The sequence below is a fragment of the Bacillus rossius genome (genome assembly GCF_032445375.1).
Source record: "Bacillus rossius redtenbacheri isolate Brsri chromosome 9 unlocalized genomic scaffold, Brsri_v3 Brsri_v3_scf9_2, whole genome shotgun sequence".
Classification (NCBI taxonomy): domain Eukaryota; kingdom Metazoa; phylum Arthropoda; class Insecta; order Phasmatodea; family Bacillidae; genus Bacillus; species Bacillus rossius.
In genome coordinates, this window is record NW_026962013.1 from 13,179,446 (window position 1) to 13,193,858 (window position 14,413).

General features: G+C 34.6%; 1 protein-coding gene across 6 annotated transcripts in view; it reads left to right on the forward strand.

Annotated features, from left to right (window-relative positions):
- Positions 1–14,413, forward strand: part of LOC134543362 (protein lap4) — a 237,352-nt gene that overhangs the window by 217,245 nt on the left and 5,694 nt on the right. For 5 of the 6 annotated variants that reach the window (XM_063388350.1, XM_063388354.1, XM_063388355.1 and 2 more), the window contains 5 exons: positions 204–303; positions 4,131–4,209; positions 6,351–6,461; positions 7,072–7,203; positions 10,159–10,359. In XM_063388350.1, the coding sequence (XP_063244420.1) occupies positions 204–303; positions 4,131–4,209; positions 6,351–6,461; positions 7,072–7,203; positions 10,159–10,359 (623 nt within the window). The remainder of the gene's footprint in view (positions 1–203; positions 304–4,130; positions 4,210–6,350; positions 6,462–7,071; positions 7,204–10,158; positions 10,360–14,413) is intronic. The other variant, XM_063388353.1, reaches the window with a different exon arrangement.

Sequence of the window (14,413 nt, forward strand, 5' to 3'; positions counted from 1 at the left end):
TTTAAAACTTTTTTGTTGTACTTTTATTGAAGCAATTATTTTTGCTAATCACAATTTTTTAGGAATGCAAATCCATCATTTATAATTACATTTAATTGGCGGATAAGTTACGACTAACTAAATGTAGGTTGTATTTTTTATTTAAAGATGACATGTATGTTTAATATTAATATTTACATGTGAATATTTAACTATGTTCTCAGAGCGCAAGATTGCCACACTTTCTCGGGACGAGCTCAGGTCATGGACGCAACTTGACGAAGTGGACCTAGAGGATGATGAGTTTGAGAAAAAACCAACTAGGTAACTTAGTTTCACATTGGTTATAAAGTTGCTCATTTTTTTTATCACTTAAGTGGCTTTTGCCCAATTAAAAAGAATCTAGGGCTGTGTGATTCTAGTTTTTTAATGGTCCATTCGGTTAGATCTGTTACCATATCCTTACATAGTAAGTCATAATATTTGATTATACTCTAAAATATCCTGTGGGTTCGAAACAAGGCACCAACATAGTCTAGAACTGCCATGTTTGTTTGATGAATACAGAACGGATACATTTAAGTCCAGATTTTTACTTTATTTTTATTATTGAATATTATATATATGTGTGTGTGTGTGTGTATATGTGTGTGTATATGTGTATGTGTGTATATATATATGTATGTATATATATATGTATAAACTGGACTATACTGTTTCTGAACTTTCTACGTCTAGAGCATATGGTACTCTATGTATTCTGTTTCGTCCAGTACATCGTAATTTGGTCTAACCCCGTTAGGCACTCTTGTACCTCCTATAAACTTTCAATACCATTTATTTATAAGTTATTTTATGTTAGTATTACAATTGTATTTTTGAAACAATTTTTCACACTTTTATGTTATTGTTGACTTTGTATTAACGTAACTAAGTTATAAAGTTGCTTTGACAATCAGAACTACCGGCCAGTCATAGGCCGGTTTTTGGTTTTAAGATCTTTTGAATCAACAGAACAAATTTGCTTCTTCTGTGATTAAGATTTTTTTGGCCACGGATGCAAAGACCGGCATTATACATATATCCAGTATTTTAACTCGGATTTAGGCACATCTGAACATTTAAGGTTTTTTTTTCTTATTGTAATTAAGGTTAACTATAGTATGTAGGGTGGAATTCTCACGATTTCCGTTTAATAGTAGTGAAATATATATGTAAGTAACTGATCAAATTTATCCCAAGTTTCAAGTCTGTAGACATGTATTTGAAAGACAGGCAAGAATTTTCATTTTACTTAGAAATCAGAAATTTAAATTAATTTAAATTAAATTTAAATTAATTTTTCAAAACCATAAAAGTTTGTTATTTAATTTTGTAATAATTTTTAACTTTCAAGCTAAAACCAGTGTCATCTTAATTTTTATTAATTTATTAATGTTTGCAGTTCTGTGGTAGTGCTAATGTGCTGTGGTAAACAGTAAAGTATGAAATGGTTAATGACAACTGTATCAAACATGGCAACATTTTATTTTGTGACTAAAAAGCATGGGCGTCGCAAGGATATATTTTTTGGGGGAGACTGCAATTGATTTAGTTGTTGAGGAATATCCATCCCCCGGGAAAATTTGGGGTTTGAAGGTGCAAAAAGGTGGTTTTTAGGCATTTTTCTTTCCTAAATATTCTAATTATAGTTGGTTGCAATATATAATTTATTTTTTATAAAAAAAATTTTCAAAGAACAAATTTGTAAAAACACAGTGTTCACTTTACCACGATTGTACTAAATGCACCATGCGCAACATATGGGTTATATCACAGAAATCATATTTTTAATATAACTACAGTAGAATCCCGCTGATGCGTTTCCGGAAAAACGGACTTATAAACGGAATGGTCGCAATAGAGAATTCGGGGTGTCACTGCATCGTCGGATACATACACGTGAATGCCGCTCGGGCAGTGCCTAGCCGAGCTCGGCGCGTCCACTATCGCACGAAAAGCCGTCTCAGCTGTCATGTTGTCTTACCCGCCCTCACGAAAAGCCGCTGGGGTAGCTGTGTTTTCTTCTTTTTTTTACGCTGTGAAGGGACGTGGAAAAGATAATTGCTTGAGCTGTCAAAATAAACATCGCTGACGGCAAGGGCGGGAGCGCATCCTGTCGGTCTGTCGCTGTGATTATCTACTCCAAAAACATGTCACAGCATTTCAGGATAGCATTGTTCTTATATCTTTCGTTTATAGCCGAATGTTTTCTACCTGATCCACACAAGTTCCTTTGCCACGTTTTGAACGAAAATAACCACCAGCCGGCTAGCATAGCCGAACTCACGTCACTTAGCGCGAGTATTTATCGGAACCCATTGTTCAGGGTATGCGAGTCCGAGGTGTATAGCATAATTCCACACTTTTTTTTTTGTTTATCTGCGCATGTGCGAAGTCAGCGATGTTATAGAAAAATAGCCGAGAACCAAACACCTGGCGACGTCGTTATCACAGTGAACACAGCTTTGTGTGCCCAGTGACACCTGAGATGCAGCTGGCAAGATCACACTAACCAGTCGCAAGACAAAGGCACGGGACCGGGGTGGCAATAGACGTGCGTGTAGATGCTATCAGGTGATGTGCGCAGTTTACCGGTATTGGCTAGCGTGGACAGTCTAGAGGGGTGGTATCTATTTTTAGCTGTCTTTTGTATGCCTGCCTGCTTACAGTACAGCGCTCGCCAAGATAAACGTGAACACATAGCGCCCAAAAAAATGTAACAGACTTGTTTTTCAACAGATTTTACTCAAATTTTTGACTTTCTCTGCTCAAATTTTTCACGGTTTCTCAAAAAACAGTCGTATAAACGGAATGGATGCATCAGAGGGGGGTCGCATCGGCGGGATTCTACTGTACGAAACTAAATATATTATTGGAGGGTACGAAATTGAAGACTTTTATTATTGGGGGGGGGGGGGGGGGAGTGTCCCCCCGGTTGCGACGCCCATGCTAAAAAGAATAAAATAGTAAAGTTTAAGAAACTAAAAAAAAATCTGCTTTATAACTAAAATTGTGGGGTGCTTGATATCATTTGTCTTAAATTTTCTATCACTATTTTTAGGATGTAGTCATTACAAAAATGAATGTGTGAAATTAATAACAATATGAACTTAATAAACTAGTAATGGGTTGCTTGATACAATTTGTCTTAATTTTAGAATATAGTCGATACAAAAATTTAGGATATAGTCGTTACCAAAATGAAATAAGAGAGCACCCCATGCTTTTAGTTACGCAGATTTTTGGTGCATTATTTGGCTCTTGGACAAAAAACTTAAAAAAAATTTTTTAAATTTTATGTTCATTCAATGATGAAGGCAGGTTTTTTAGTTCTTTACACTATTGATTTATTTAGTACATACCTATCTCGATACTTCTGTTGTATATCTATGTTCTTCTTTCTGTTGTCTTTGTTCTGTACAACCTGTATTGTGTTATTTATTTTTGTTTTTATGGTGCACATTCCTTTCAATCTTGCTAAGGAATGTTGTTGTGCATCTTTCAATATGTAAAAAAATAAATAAGTAAATAAAATAAATATAAACTCTAATGCATACATGTAAGAGAAGGGTGTAAAAGTATTCCGTTGACAATTTTAAAGATTTATTTATTTTTTTATGACAGATAATGGAATCTAATTGTTAAAACATGATGGTTAGGTATAGTTTTACTGTAGTTCTTATTCCCCAATGATTTGAAAATAACTCTAAGTATAACCAATTTTCTTTCTTTTGCATATTGGTAGATTACAGATAATGGAACAAGGTCAGACTGTCCTGATAACTGGATGTAACATTACATTATTACTGTATTTAGTATTGTACATAGTTAAATTTTTTTATAATAGCTCACTTTAATTTATGCACTTATCCTCACTTAAGTTTCTTTGGTAGAAAAAAAGAATATTACATTGGAAATGTTCAGATGATATTAAGCAGACTCATTCCGCAGGCAGTTAGTAAAGTTTAATATACATGCGTATTTGTGTAAAAGAACATGTTGAATCGTTAGTACAAGCAGAATGGGTGTATAGTAAGTGCTAACTACTTAAATCAGATTTGAGTTTTGGCCTGTAGGATTTTTTCAAATTGTGTTCTTATTCTGTTCAGTGCCCCTCTACTGACCAGCATGGGCAGTGTCAGGACAGCAAAGGCAGAACGAAGGATGAAGGAGAAGCTTCAACAAGAGGTAAATTGTTTATGTTGTTAGCAATGCTAAATAAAATACTTACTTTTTATGTGTTTGCGTATTGTGATTAAATGCTTCCTGTTTTAGACTATTATGGTTTGTGTAAACAAGTTTTGAAATCAACTATTAAAAAATCATCACTGCCTGTAAAACAGATGTAAAGGAACATGTTAACCTTCTGGTATAGATCCAGTCAAGTCATTACCATGTCAAGAATCATAGTCCCTAGACTTAACACCTTATAAAATGTATTTTATTTTGAATTAGAGCTGGGATCTGATTTTCATGAGGGCGAACGCAAATGTCTCTTGAAATGTTGGGCGGAAATTTTCAAGGAAAACACAGTCGTAAATGAATTTTTAATGCAACTTGTTTAAAAGATAATAACATTCTAAATGTTTAAAAACTAAATGTCCATACATACAAGTACTACCTAGGTACAAATAACACCATTTCAATTTTTTTTACTATTTGTTCAAAATATTTTTAAAAAAACTAATTCACATTGTATTTAAAAAAAAATTGGTAGTGCAATATGCTAGCAATCATTAATTTGCAGGTTTAATTCATAGTAATTCACAAATCAACTAGATTAATTGGTTAGGGCCTGTGTTTTTGGAAGTTATTAATAAATATTGCCAAATTACCAATGTGGGAAATAGCTAGGATTTAAAGCGTAAATATAAGCTAATTGTGTCAGTATTTTGAAAATGAGATTGTTTTTCAACAATTTTTTTTTCTTAAAATTGAACATATTTCTCATTATTTCATAGTAATTTTCATTTTGTGAAACTTTCCTGTCTATCCATATACTATCACCCAAATAGGGCCTACATAATAAAAGTGACGCAATACTGTATTTTCTTTGTAAAATAATATAAATTCTTGTAATTTGTAAACCTCAAACAATGCCTGATCACTCTCCTACCTCTGGGGCAACCCAGGTCTGATTGCCGGCCCGAGCCAAACCCCGATATTTTGCAAGCCTGAACCCTGCAGACTTTACCGTTTCCTTCACCCATCTCATTGCTCCTCATCGTCTCTAATGACCTGCAGTCGACGAGATGTGAGGATAAAATTCATTAAGGACTCCGCCTATCCGGGCACACGTCCAGTGTGCAGGGCTTCATAAGAAACCCGGCAATTTAAAACCTGCTGGGGATATCCGAGTGGTGTCTGTTTTAGACATTAAACATACGGTGCAGATTCTTGAAAGCACTCGAGGGACTTTGCATTACACCTTTCATTTTCATCTCTCAGCCATATAAGGGAAGCCTAAGATGTACATCAAGTTCTGTCCCTGCCCGAACACGCCCGAATATTCACCTTAGGCCAACCTCGGGTTTATTTATATATATTTATATCTCTCTAACCGTCCATACTGTTTTAATGTGTTTTAATGTAGCTAACCTAACCGACCACTGTTAATATTTGAATTCATTTTTCCTGCGCAAAAATAAAACAAATCCCGAGGTTGGCCGAAGGTGAATATTCGGGCGTGTTCGGGCAGGGACAGAACTTGATGTACATCTTAGGTTTCTCAGCCATAAAATGCTGTGGTTACCACTCAAATGTCATAGTTGCCCTGTGCACGACGAGAAGACTGCGCGCCAGTAGCACCAGCGAGTGTCGTACTACCATCCCCCCCTCACTGACACTGATGGCCCAGCCATCTCGTAGGGCTCCACACGGGAAGGTTTCTTACTTGCAGGCGAAGTCCGTGCTCCTGTGTTCAGTAGTAAGTATTCTTGAGCACTTACCTGTCAGCTGGATGGCCGTGTCTATGTCCACTGGCACAAACTTCGTCCTCTTGGCTTCTGCAAACAAAAAGATAATACATTGCCATCAAGGTTTAGTGCAATATGTAATTCACTTTGTGCCCACACAACCGACAAAACACATCTGTGTGTTAGCTCATTTTCGAGAAAAAATGTCCTTTTCAAAGGAAAATTTAATTTTTTTGGGGGGAAAAGTTCCATTTTATTGCAAAAAATTTCATGTAGCCTGTAAATTCTCCAAAGTGGCTAATTATTCCTCCTTCCTGGAGGGCCCCTCAGTTGCTGAGCAGGCGAGGTGTGGTTGACAGTCGTGTTGACAGTCTGAGCAGGCGAGGTGTGGTTGACCAGTGGTGTGCGTGGCAGGGCTTGCTGGAGGAGGACGACGACAAGGAGCTGTCCCCGGCCGAGCAGAGGACGCTCAAGGCAGAGAAGCGCGCCGCCTGGCGCCAGGCGAGGCTCAAGTCCCTCGAGCAGGTGAGAGCTTCCTCTAAGAGGTCAAGGTCTTGTTCCAGCAACAGGTTGTCCTTAATCAGTTACGAAATGGCTCCACCTTGCAGACTGATGATGTCATGTGCCGTCACTGTTCTTTTGAAGTCTTTGCTGTTGAGCATGTGCAAATCAGTTTAGGTTTTTTAATTTTTTAATAAGTGAAACTTCTTTGGGCGTGATGGGATTAAAATTTCAAGGCCGAATATTAATGCAACGCTTTCGTGAAACATTGTTTTTAAACCCTTCTAATGCCAAAGAGATATAAAGAGGTTTGAATTGCCAAAGACGTTTAACTTCTGTCACAGGTACTGAGTGAACCGTGCTCAATTTTTTTTTGTAACAAATATTAATATCCTTGTTAGTTTGTTATACTTCTTTTTTTAATGTTTACTTATATTTTTATTTTTTTATAATCCTAACTTCTTCCAAATAAATGTTTCCTTCACAATATTGACTTAGATAAGTGTATTTCTATCACTTTTATTAACCCAGTTTAGGTCTTCACTTCATTGGTATGTCTACTGAAATAGTCTGACTTAGAAGTTAAAATTTTCAAATGTGCGCTTTTTCTCACAAAGGGTTTGTTGTGCCGCAGGACGCACTGCAGGCGCAGATGATGATAAAGACCATGAGCGAGATGATAGACAGTAAGCCCATCACAGAAGATGCCAGCTCCAAAGTGGTCACCAACAACAATGTCTTAGCAGACCAAGAAAATAACCTAGAGGTAAGTCACTGTTTGTATTTATACTTTTATTGAATTTTTGTGTCCTTAGGATTAAAAATCCTTTGCACCAAAATAATTGGGCATGCACAAATGTTACTTCGCCATTACAGATCTAGGTCTTAACGAATACAAAAGATTTTTGTGCGAAACTGAACCATTTGTGAATGCTTTAGCACGTAATTCAATATATATTTTTTTCAATTACTAATATTTTTAGTTATTTATTATGACAAGAGATATTTCTTGTTTTTTTGTTGCTACTGATTGGAGATTTGTACATTAATGAAATTAAATGTTCACAAATTATTAACAACCATTACCATGTTTTAAGCAAATAATATATCTTCTCATAGAATTTTGGTGTGGTGTAACGTCACAGTACCAGAAAATGTAACAAAAAAGTATCTACAAACATCGTTTTTTCGATAGTCTACACATATAAATTGACAAAAAAGTTCATTTCAGTGAAGAATAAAAGTTTATTATAATTTATGTCTTGGTCACTCAATTCAGTTTGGTGTTTAAATTATTGCATAATAGTATTTTAAGATTACCACTTTAGTAATAATATACTTATAAAAATTTACCTGCCTGTGATGAAAGAAACACTTTTACCACTTAGTTGCTTGCAGTTTTTCTTTGCAGTGCACTTTTCCACACATTTTTCTTGCTTATAGCACTGACTGCTGTATATTTAAAATAAGCTATTCATAATTTTAATTAGAAGTTCTGTTTGATAATATTTCCATCAGTTAAGTCTAAGAAGATTGTTTTTACTCATTGATGTAAACAACATTAAGCATCGTTCTGAACATGCAGCAAATATTCAAAGACTTTTCATTAGTATCTCGCTAAACAGCAATGTAAAAATCACATGAACAATATAAAACCCGGAATATTTGTGACATTTAAGACTTGAAAACAAAATATTATTTGTATTAGTTTTAACACAAGTTACTCGTAGTGGGAAAGAAAAAATGATTATGATGGAGTATAAATCAATATTCACAATCTATCTAACACTATGTGACACAGAAACAGCTTATTTGCTGTATGTATCTATGTCAAAACAGATGTTGCAATGAAAAAAAAAGAAAGTAAAATAATTGTTTCAGATATCATTAAATTAGCAGAAACTGTGTTTATAATATTGCTGAACTAAAATACAGTTTACCTGGCTGTCATGAGAACGTGTGAATAACTAGGGTTCGAATATGTTAATATGAGCTTATTCAAACACAATATTTTTCTTTCATATTTAAATATTTTAACAAAACTTTATGTATAAGTGTTAACCTAACGAATCTGTCACTTTAGTATTATTTGTCTAATATCCCAGAAGCCTCTACAATTCAAATTTACATTTTTTTTCCCCTGTGTTTGTTACGTTATGCGGAAATTTTTTTTAGAGGAATTCTAATTCTATTCTTATTATTAAATTTAGATATTAGTATTCAAGAATAATATGGTATTCATATTCGTATTCAATTTGAACTTAAAAACTTAATATTCACATAGGCATAGTATCAAGGCAGTAGTAAATAAAATAAATATAAAAAATAATTCCTAAAAATAAATACATGAATACACATAAAAATTAACCATCCAAGCAAAAAATATGTCATATAAACAAATAATTAGTACATTTTAAGCCAATAAACAGCTGTCATTAAAATTATACCTAAAATAATTATTCACTAAATTTGTAAGACAAAGGCCTACACCGCTAAAATATAATACCAACTTGCAGCCCAGTAGATGTACTACGTTAAATTATTAAGAATTTCGGAGGAAAAACTTTTATTTTGTTTTGTATTATAATATTTATAAATTCTATTCTAAGCCATCCCTACTCGGTTATTTTAAAGACAATTCTGGGTTTTCATTTGGTGAAAACAATTTGACTTTTTAACTTTTGGTACTTGTATTTCACACTTTTAAATTATTTTAATCGTCTCTGCATTACAATATGAATACAGCATACAGTTTAAAACTTCAGTTTGAGTACTTCATTGAATGATTCTTCGTTTGGATTTGTTGTTATGTCTAAACTGTTTTAAAGTAATTTAAAAAAAATTTTATATACTAATAAAGTTAAAAAGGAGGAATTTTTTTTCCATGGAGGAGTTTGTGTTGAGTTTCCACTGTAGTGTGTACAGTGTTCATATGTTAACTGTTGTGTAAATCTTTTAATCCATGCTCTCTTCCTGGCAGAGGTTTTGTAAGGTGAGTGGTAAAGAATGGTATGCACATTACTGATACACATTAGCACATGCCAGCTTCTATCTTTCCAGGACATTGTGTGCTTTGCTGTCAGTTTTTTTTTGTCTGGTGAAACTGTTTCCTGTGGGAAAATTTTTTCTCTTGTAAATTGTTGAGCCAAATAAAAGGGCAATGCAAGTTTCAGTTTGAATGATAAAATTTATTTTGTGCCACTTTTAAAACATAGTCAAGGACTTGTTCTTTATTGATACTTATTTTTATATTTTTTACAAAGTTACTCTGTGGTGATTGATACAGGTAAAGTTCTTCTTATTGTGTAAATAAATACAAACTTCTGCAAATAATTTGTAGTGGCATGGCAAAGTATGTAGTTTTCATCGTGAATTTTTCAGTCTTTGCTCTTCACTTTTTATGGAACTAGTCAAAAGTGAAATGTGAATTAGGTTCATTGCTTAGAAAACTTTCATAAATAAACTTTCTTCATGGAAGAATATAATACTGTGTTTGATACCTATTACAGTTAAATTGTTTCATAAGAACTAGGTTGTGAATTGGTGTTTCTAAAGCTTTTCAATTGAATAAAAATTTTAAGTTTTTTTTTTTTTTTTTTTTTTTTTTTTTTTTTTTTTTTTTGCGAGGATAATTAGGGGCCTAAAGTACCCATCCCTGTTTGTGAGCCCAACAGGCGGTTGTTGATAGTCTGTAAAGAGTTTTCCATGTCCATGCCTGTAGCTGCGCAACCCGTTGAGGCCCTCTAGCGACGATTTCCCCAAGCTCGCAGTGCGGGCCAAAGAGGGCGCGACGAAGGTGCGAGAATCTGAACGTGTTGTGGGGGAAACGGTGACCCGCAAGACGGAGGAGTACGTTGACGAGCAGACGGGCGAGCGCAAAGTTCGCACTGTAGAGATTGTTGAAAAGCTGATCGAGCGAGAGGTACCGTGGTCGTCGTACTCTGCCTTGCGTTGCGTTGGCCTTGGTGCATTGGCTTTGGTAGAGAGCACAGTGCACACTCCACACTGTGCATGGGTAGCGCATTCGAGCGGCTCCTTGCATTCGCACCACTTTGCTGTCTCTGTCTTTTCCTCTGGGCCTTCTCGTGTAGCTGAGCTGACTCTTTCTGGGACCAAACACTCATGCCTGGCGCATTGCGTATCGAAACATTCCACACTGCGTCGGAGTGCATGATTCTTCACATCGACTTTGCAAGCATACAGATCTTTTTTTAGTTTTTAGTTTTGTCTCTTGTACTTTCATATTTATAAACATTGCATAATTGCATTCTTTTTTCTTGATAATGTGTGCACAAAAATAAGTTTTTGTACAAAATTTTATGCTTTGTAAATTGTAGTGTTTCATTCTAATACGTAATATAAAAATCTCTACAATGCTGTTGGAGGGTTTAAACAATATTGTATATTATTTATAAACTATTGGAATAATTTATTTTGATTTTATTATTTTTTAAGCATGTATCGTAATACTAGTAATAGAAGTTAAACAGTATAGTGTTGTGGTAGTGGATTTTTTTCAAGTTTCATCTTTGTGAGTGGTATAAGTTACTGTTCAATATTTAACAGGATGTTTTAAATCTTCACATTGTAGTCCTTAGAGCCTATACTTTAAATTTTAGAAAAATGCATGTTAATATATATTGATTTATAAAATATTCTATTATGCTATGGAATAATTTTTAGCTTGATATTAAATCCGTAATACTTAATTAGTTTTTGAAGAAGGAGTGAGCAAAGATTATATTTCATTTTGTGATTTAGAAATGAAAAAATTTGGGACGTTAACTTTATTTCCCATTTGTTATTGAGAAGCAAATAAAAAATTGAACTTTGGATTATTTGAAGTTTTCGTAGCCCCTATTTATATGATAGTATTTTTGTGTGATCTTAAACTTTTAACTGCAATAATTTATCAAAATTTCTTGATTACTTGGTGTAGTATTTAATTTACAATAATTATAACAAGAGAGATAAATTATGTGAGAGGGATATAAAACATAAAATTTTAACTAAAAGCAGCTACAGAGCATAGCTCATTAACCAAAAAAAAAATTGCTTTTGTAAGGATATTTCAAAATATGAAAATTGTGAATAAATACGTACCCTATTTTTTTTTAGATTTCCAATATGTGAAGATTTTCTTAGTTTCTTTTACAAGAAAAACAGTTTTTTTTATACACTCTAATTTTAAAATGTATTTTTAATGGTGTGTGAAGACTTTTCATTAATAGAAGTCTAAATCTATTGCATCATTCTTGAAATAGAAGTCAAAATCTATTGCGTCATTCTTGAAATAGAAGTCAAAAAAATTGTTTCAATTATTTTTCTTCGCTGAAACCACTAATTTTATTCTCTCATGATGTGCAACAATCTGCAAATTGTGGTTAGTATTTGCTATTGCTATGATGTATCAAAACAAATATGTACAAAGTCAAAGTCAATAAAGTTTATTCAGGTAAGAAATTGCTTGAATTGAGGGAATTGGGGAAACACGAAGAAACGTAAATGCAAAAGAAACATGTTATTCACATTTGATATGTTGAATACAAAGTTGTAACAGCATTTGTGTTAGTTTGCAGCAGAACAGATAGTGATGATAAACGATACAAATGCTCAACGAAAGTCAAAAATGTTCGTTCAGTTAGATTACCAAGAGGTGACATCACCGTTACAGCGATAAACGCAGTAAGACGTTTAGGCATGAACAACACTAAACGGCTTAATGTTGTCTGTAGAAATTTTTCACCATTCGTGCTGCAAGTAATCCTGGAATTGTTGTATATTGCTGGGATGACGCTAAGCCATTGTCCTCTTAAGAATTGTTCAGATTTTCTCTATAGGAGATGGATCCGGACTTGCTGCTAGCAGCAAGTTTCCTACCTAGCCAGGTTTGTGTTACCTCTGCCGTATGTGGCTGTGCCTTATCTTGATGAAGAAGTTATCGTTTTCGGCCAAACAATCGCTGCGCTGATGTGTGTAGATTCACGTCAAGAATGCGTATGTAGTCTGGAGCCTTTGTCGTACCTGTAAAAAATGCAAATTGCCAACCCCATTCGCTGCCATACAACCGCACACCATCACAGAGCTTGGTTTAAGAATCACGCGCTTGAAACATGATGGATTGTTTGCTTCATCTGTCTTCCTAACAACCTTTCAACCAATATTTCATATGAAACCTAAAAAATGGTTTAATCTGTCCACAGTACCTTGTTCCAGCTGAAATGGAGTCCAGCTGAGGTGAGATTTGGCCCACACAACACGCCGACGTTTATTCGATGAAGTGAGAAATGACTTACGTCTCGCTTTGTAGAATGTGTAGCCACACCTTTTGTTGTATCGACGCAAGGATGCTTTTGGAAATTGTCGTTCCAAAACTTTGTCTTGCTCACATGACTAGATCTGCAACTGCTGATTGCCTATTGTTACAAATATGTTGACAAAATAGGTGTACATACTTCCCGATCCGTCAACATTTGCTTCTAACTGAGAACCTTTCCCGGACAGCTATTTCCAGTTGTAGTGAAACATTTTATAATAATCCACACTGTGGATTGGGTCAAAAGGAACGTTCTGCCAATTTGGCACTGCGAAATACCGTTTTGGTGCTGTTGTATGATTTGATTGCGTACCGTAAGATCTGTATCTCGTCCCCTTGCCGCGCACTTCCGCGTATCACTGATAATGATCGCAAATTGCTGGCCCTTATGCGCTGTATCTGATGTCACTACCTCAGAATTGTGCATGAAACGGCTGGAATACTGTAATTGTTTCTTTGGGTTTTTTTTTTCCAGTGTGACACTAGCACATTGTCTATAACTACATATAACTAAGCATTTTAAAACTTTTTGTTAATCCCGCAATTTTTTAATTACAGAAACCTTAGTGAACGAACTTCATTGACGTTGACTTTGTACTTAATTCCAAACAATGCTGGAAATGTATATGGATTGAGCTTTACGTCTCATCGAACATTGGGGTCATTAGAGACAATAAAAGGTGATGAGATACTAATAGATCATTGATGGAATGCATGAATGGGGGCAGTGGGAGTACCCTGAGACAACTCAAGCCCTCTAAGGCAACATCTACAACATTCCCCACTCACAAAAATTCAGGTTTGACTCCATTGGTAGTTGAACCATGGTCCCAATTTGGTACCTGTTTATTATTTACACCCATACATGGAAATTATGGAATTTTTTTTTCTTTTCTATTTTTCCCATGGAGAGACAGCTTTCATAAATCCTATGTATCTGATTTTTTGAAATTGCAGTAAGCTAAATTATAAGTTGTCATCATCATAATGTTTCTCAGAGCATTTTTTTCATGCAAAAAATGCTAATGTTACTTGTGTGGCACAGATGGTTTCTTTGACATTCTACAGGGTTCATACGCCTCCTTAATTTCTTTAAAAAGTCCTTAATTATGATTTTTATTGCTGAAGGGCCCTTAAATAGATCCTACAAAATTTATGTTAATCAAGTCACATAAAAATTGGAGGGGGGGGGGGGGGGACATTGTGTTTTGTGTGTTATTTATAATTTTGTTTTGGACTCTGGCAGCAAAGCAGTGTTCGTCACTTTCACTTTGTTATTGTTTAGCTTCTAGCATACTCTTAGTGCCTGCTTTTCTTTTGGTAATGGTGAAGATGAGAATTTTCATTAATTTAATTTTCCGATATTTGACTTCGGTGAAGTATGAGTAAAAAATAAATAGGTTAAATATATTGATATTTATATATTGTATATCTCAATACATTTAAATCATGAACGAACCCTTTAAAAATTCCTTAATTTTTTATTCATGCAAAAATATACGAACCATGTTCTATCTGTAATAAGTATGTATTTGCATTTTTTTCCGCATCAAAATGATGCATATACAAGAGAGAATTTTGATCTCTGTAAATTTTTGAGAAATGTTAGTTGGTTCTGACACTAAAAATTGTGGTGTGACGAGTGAAGTGCCTGGCCCAG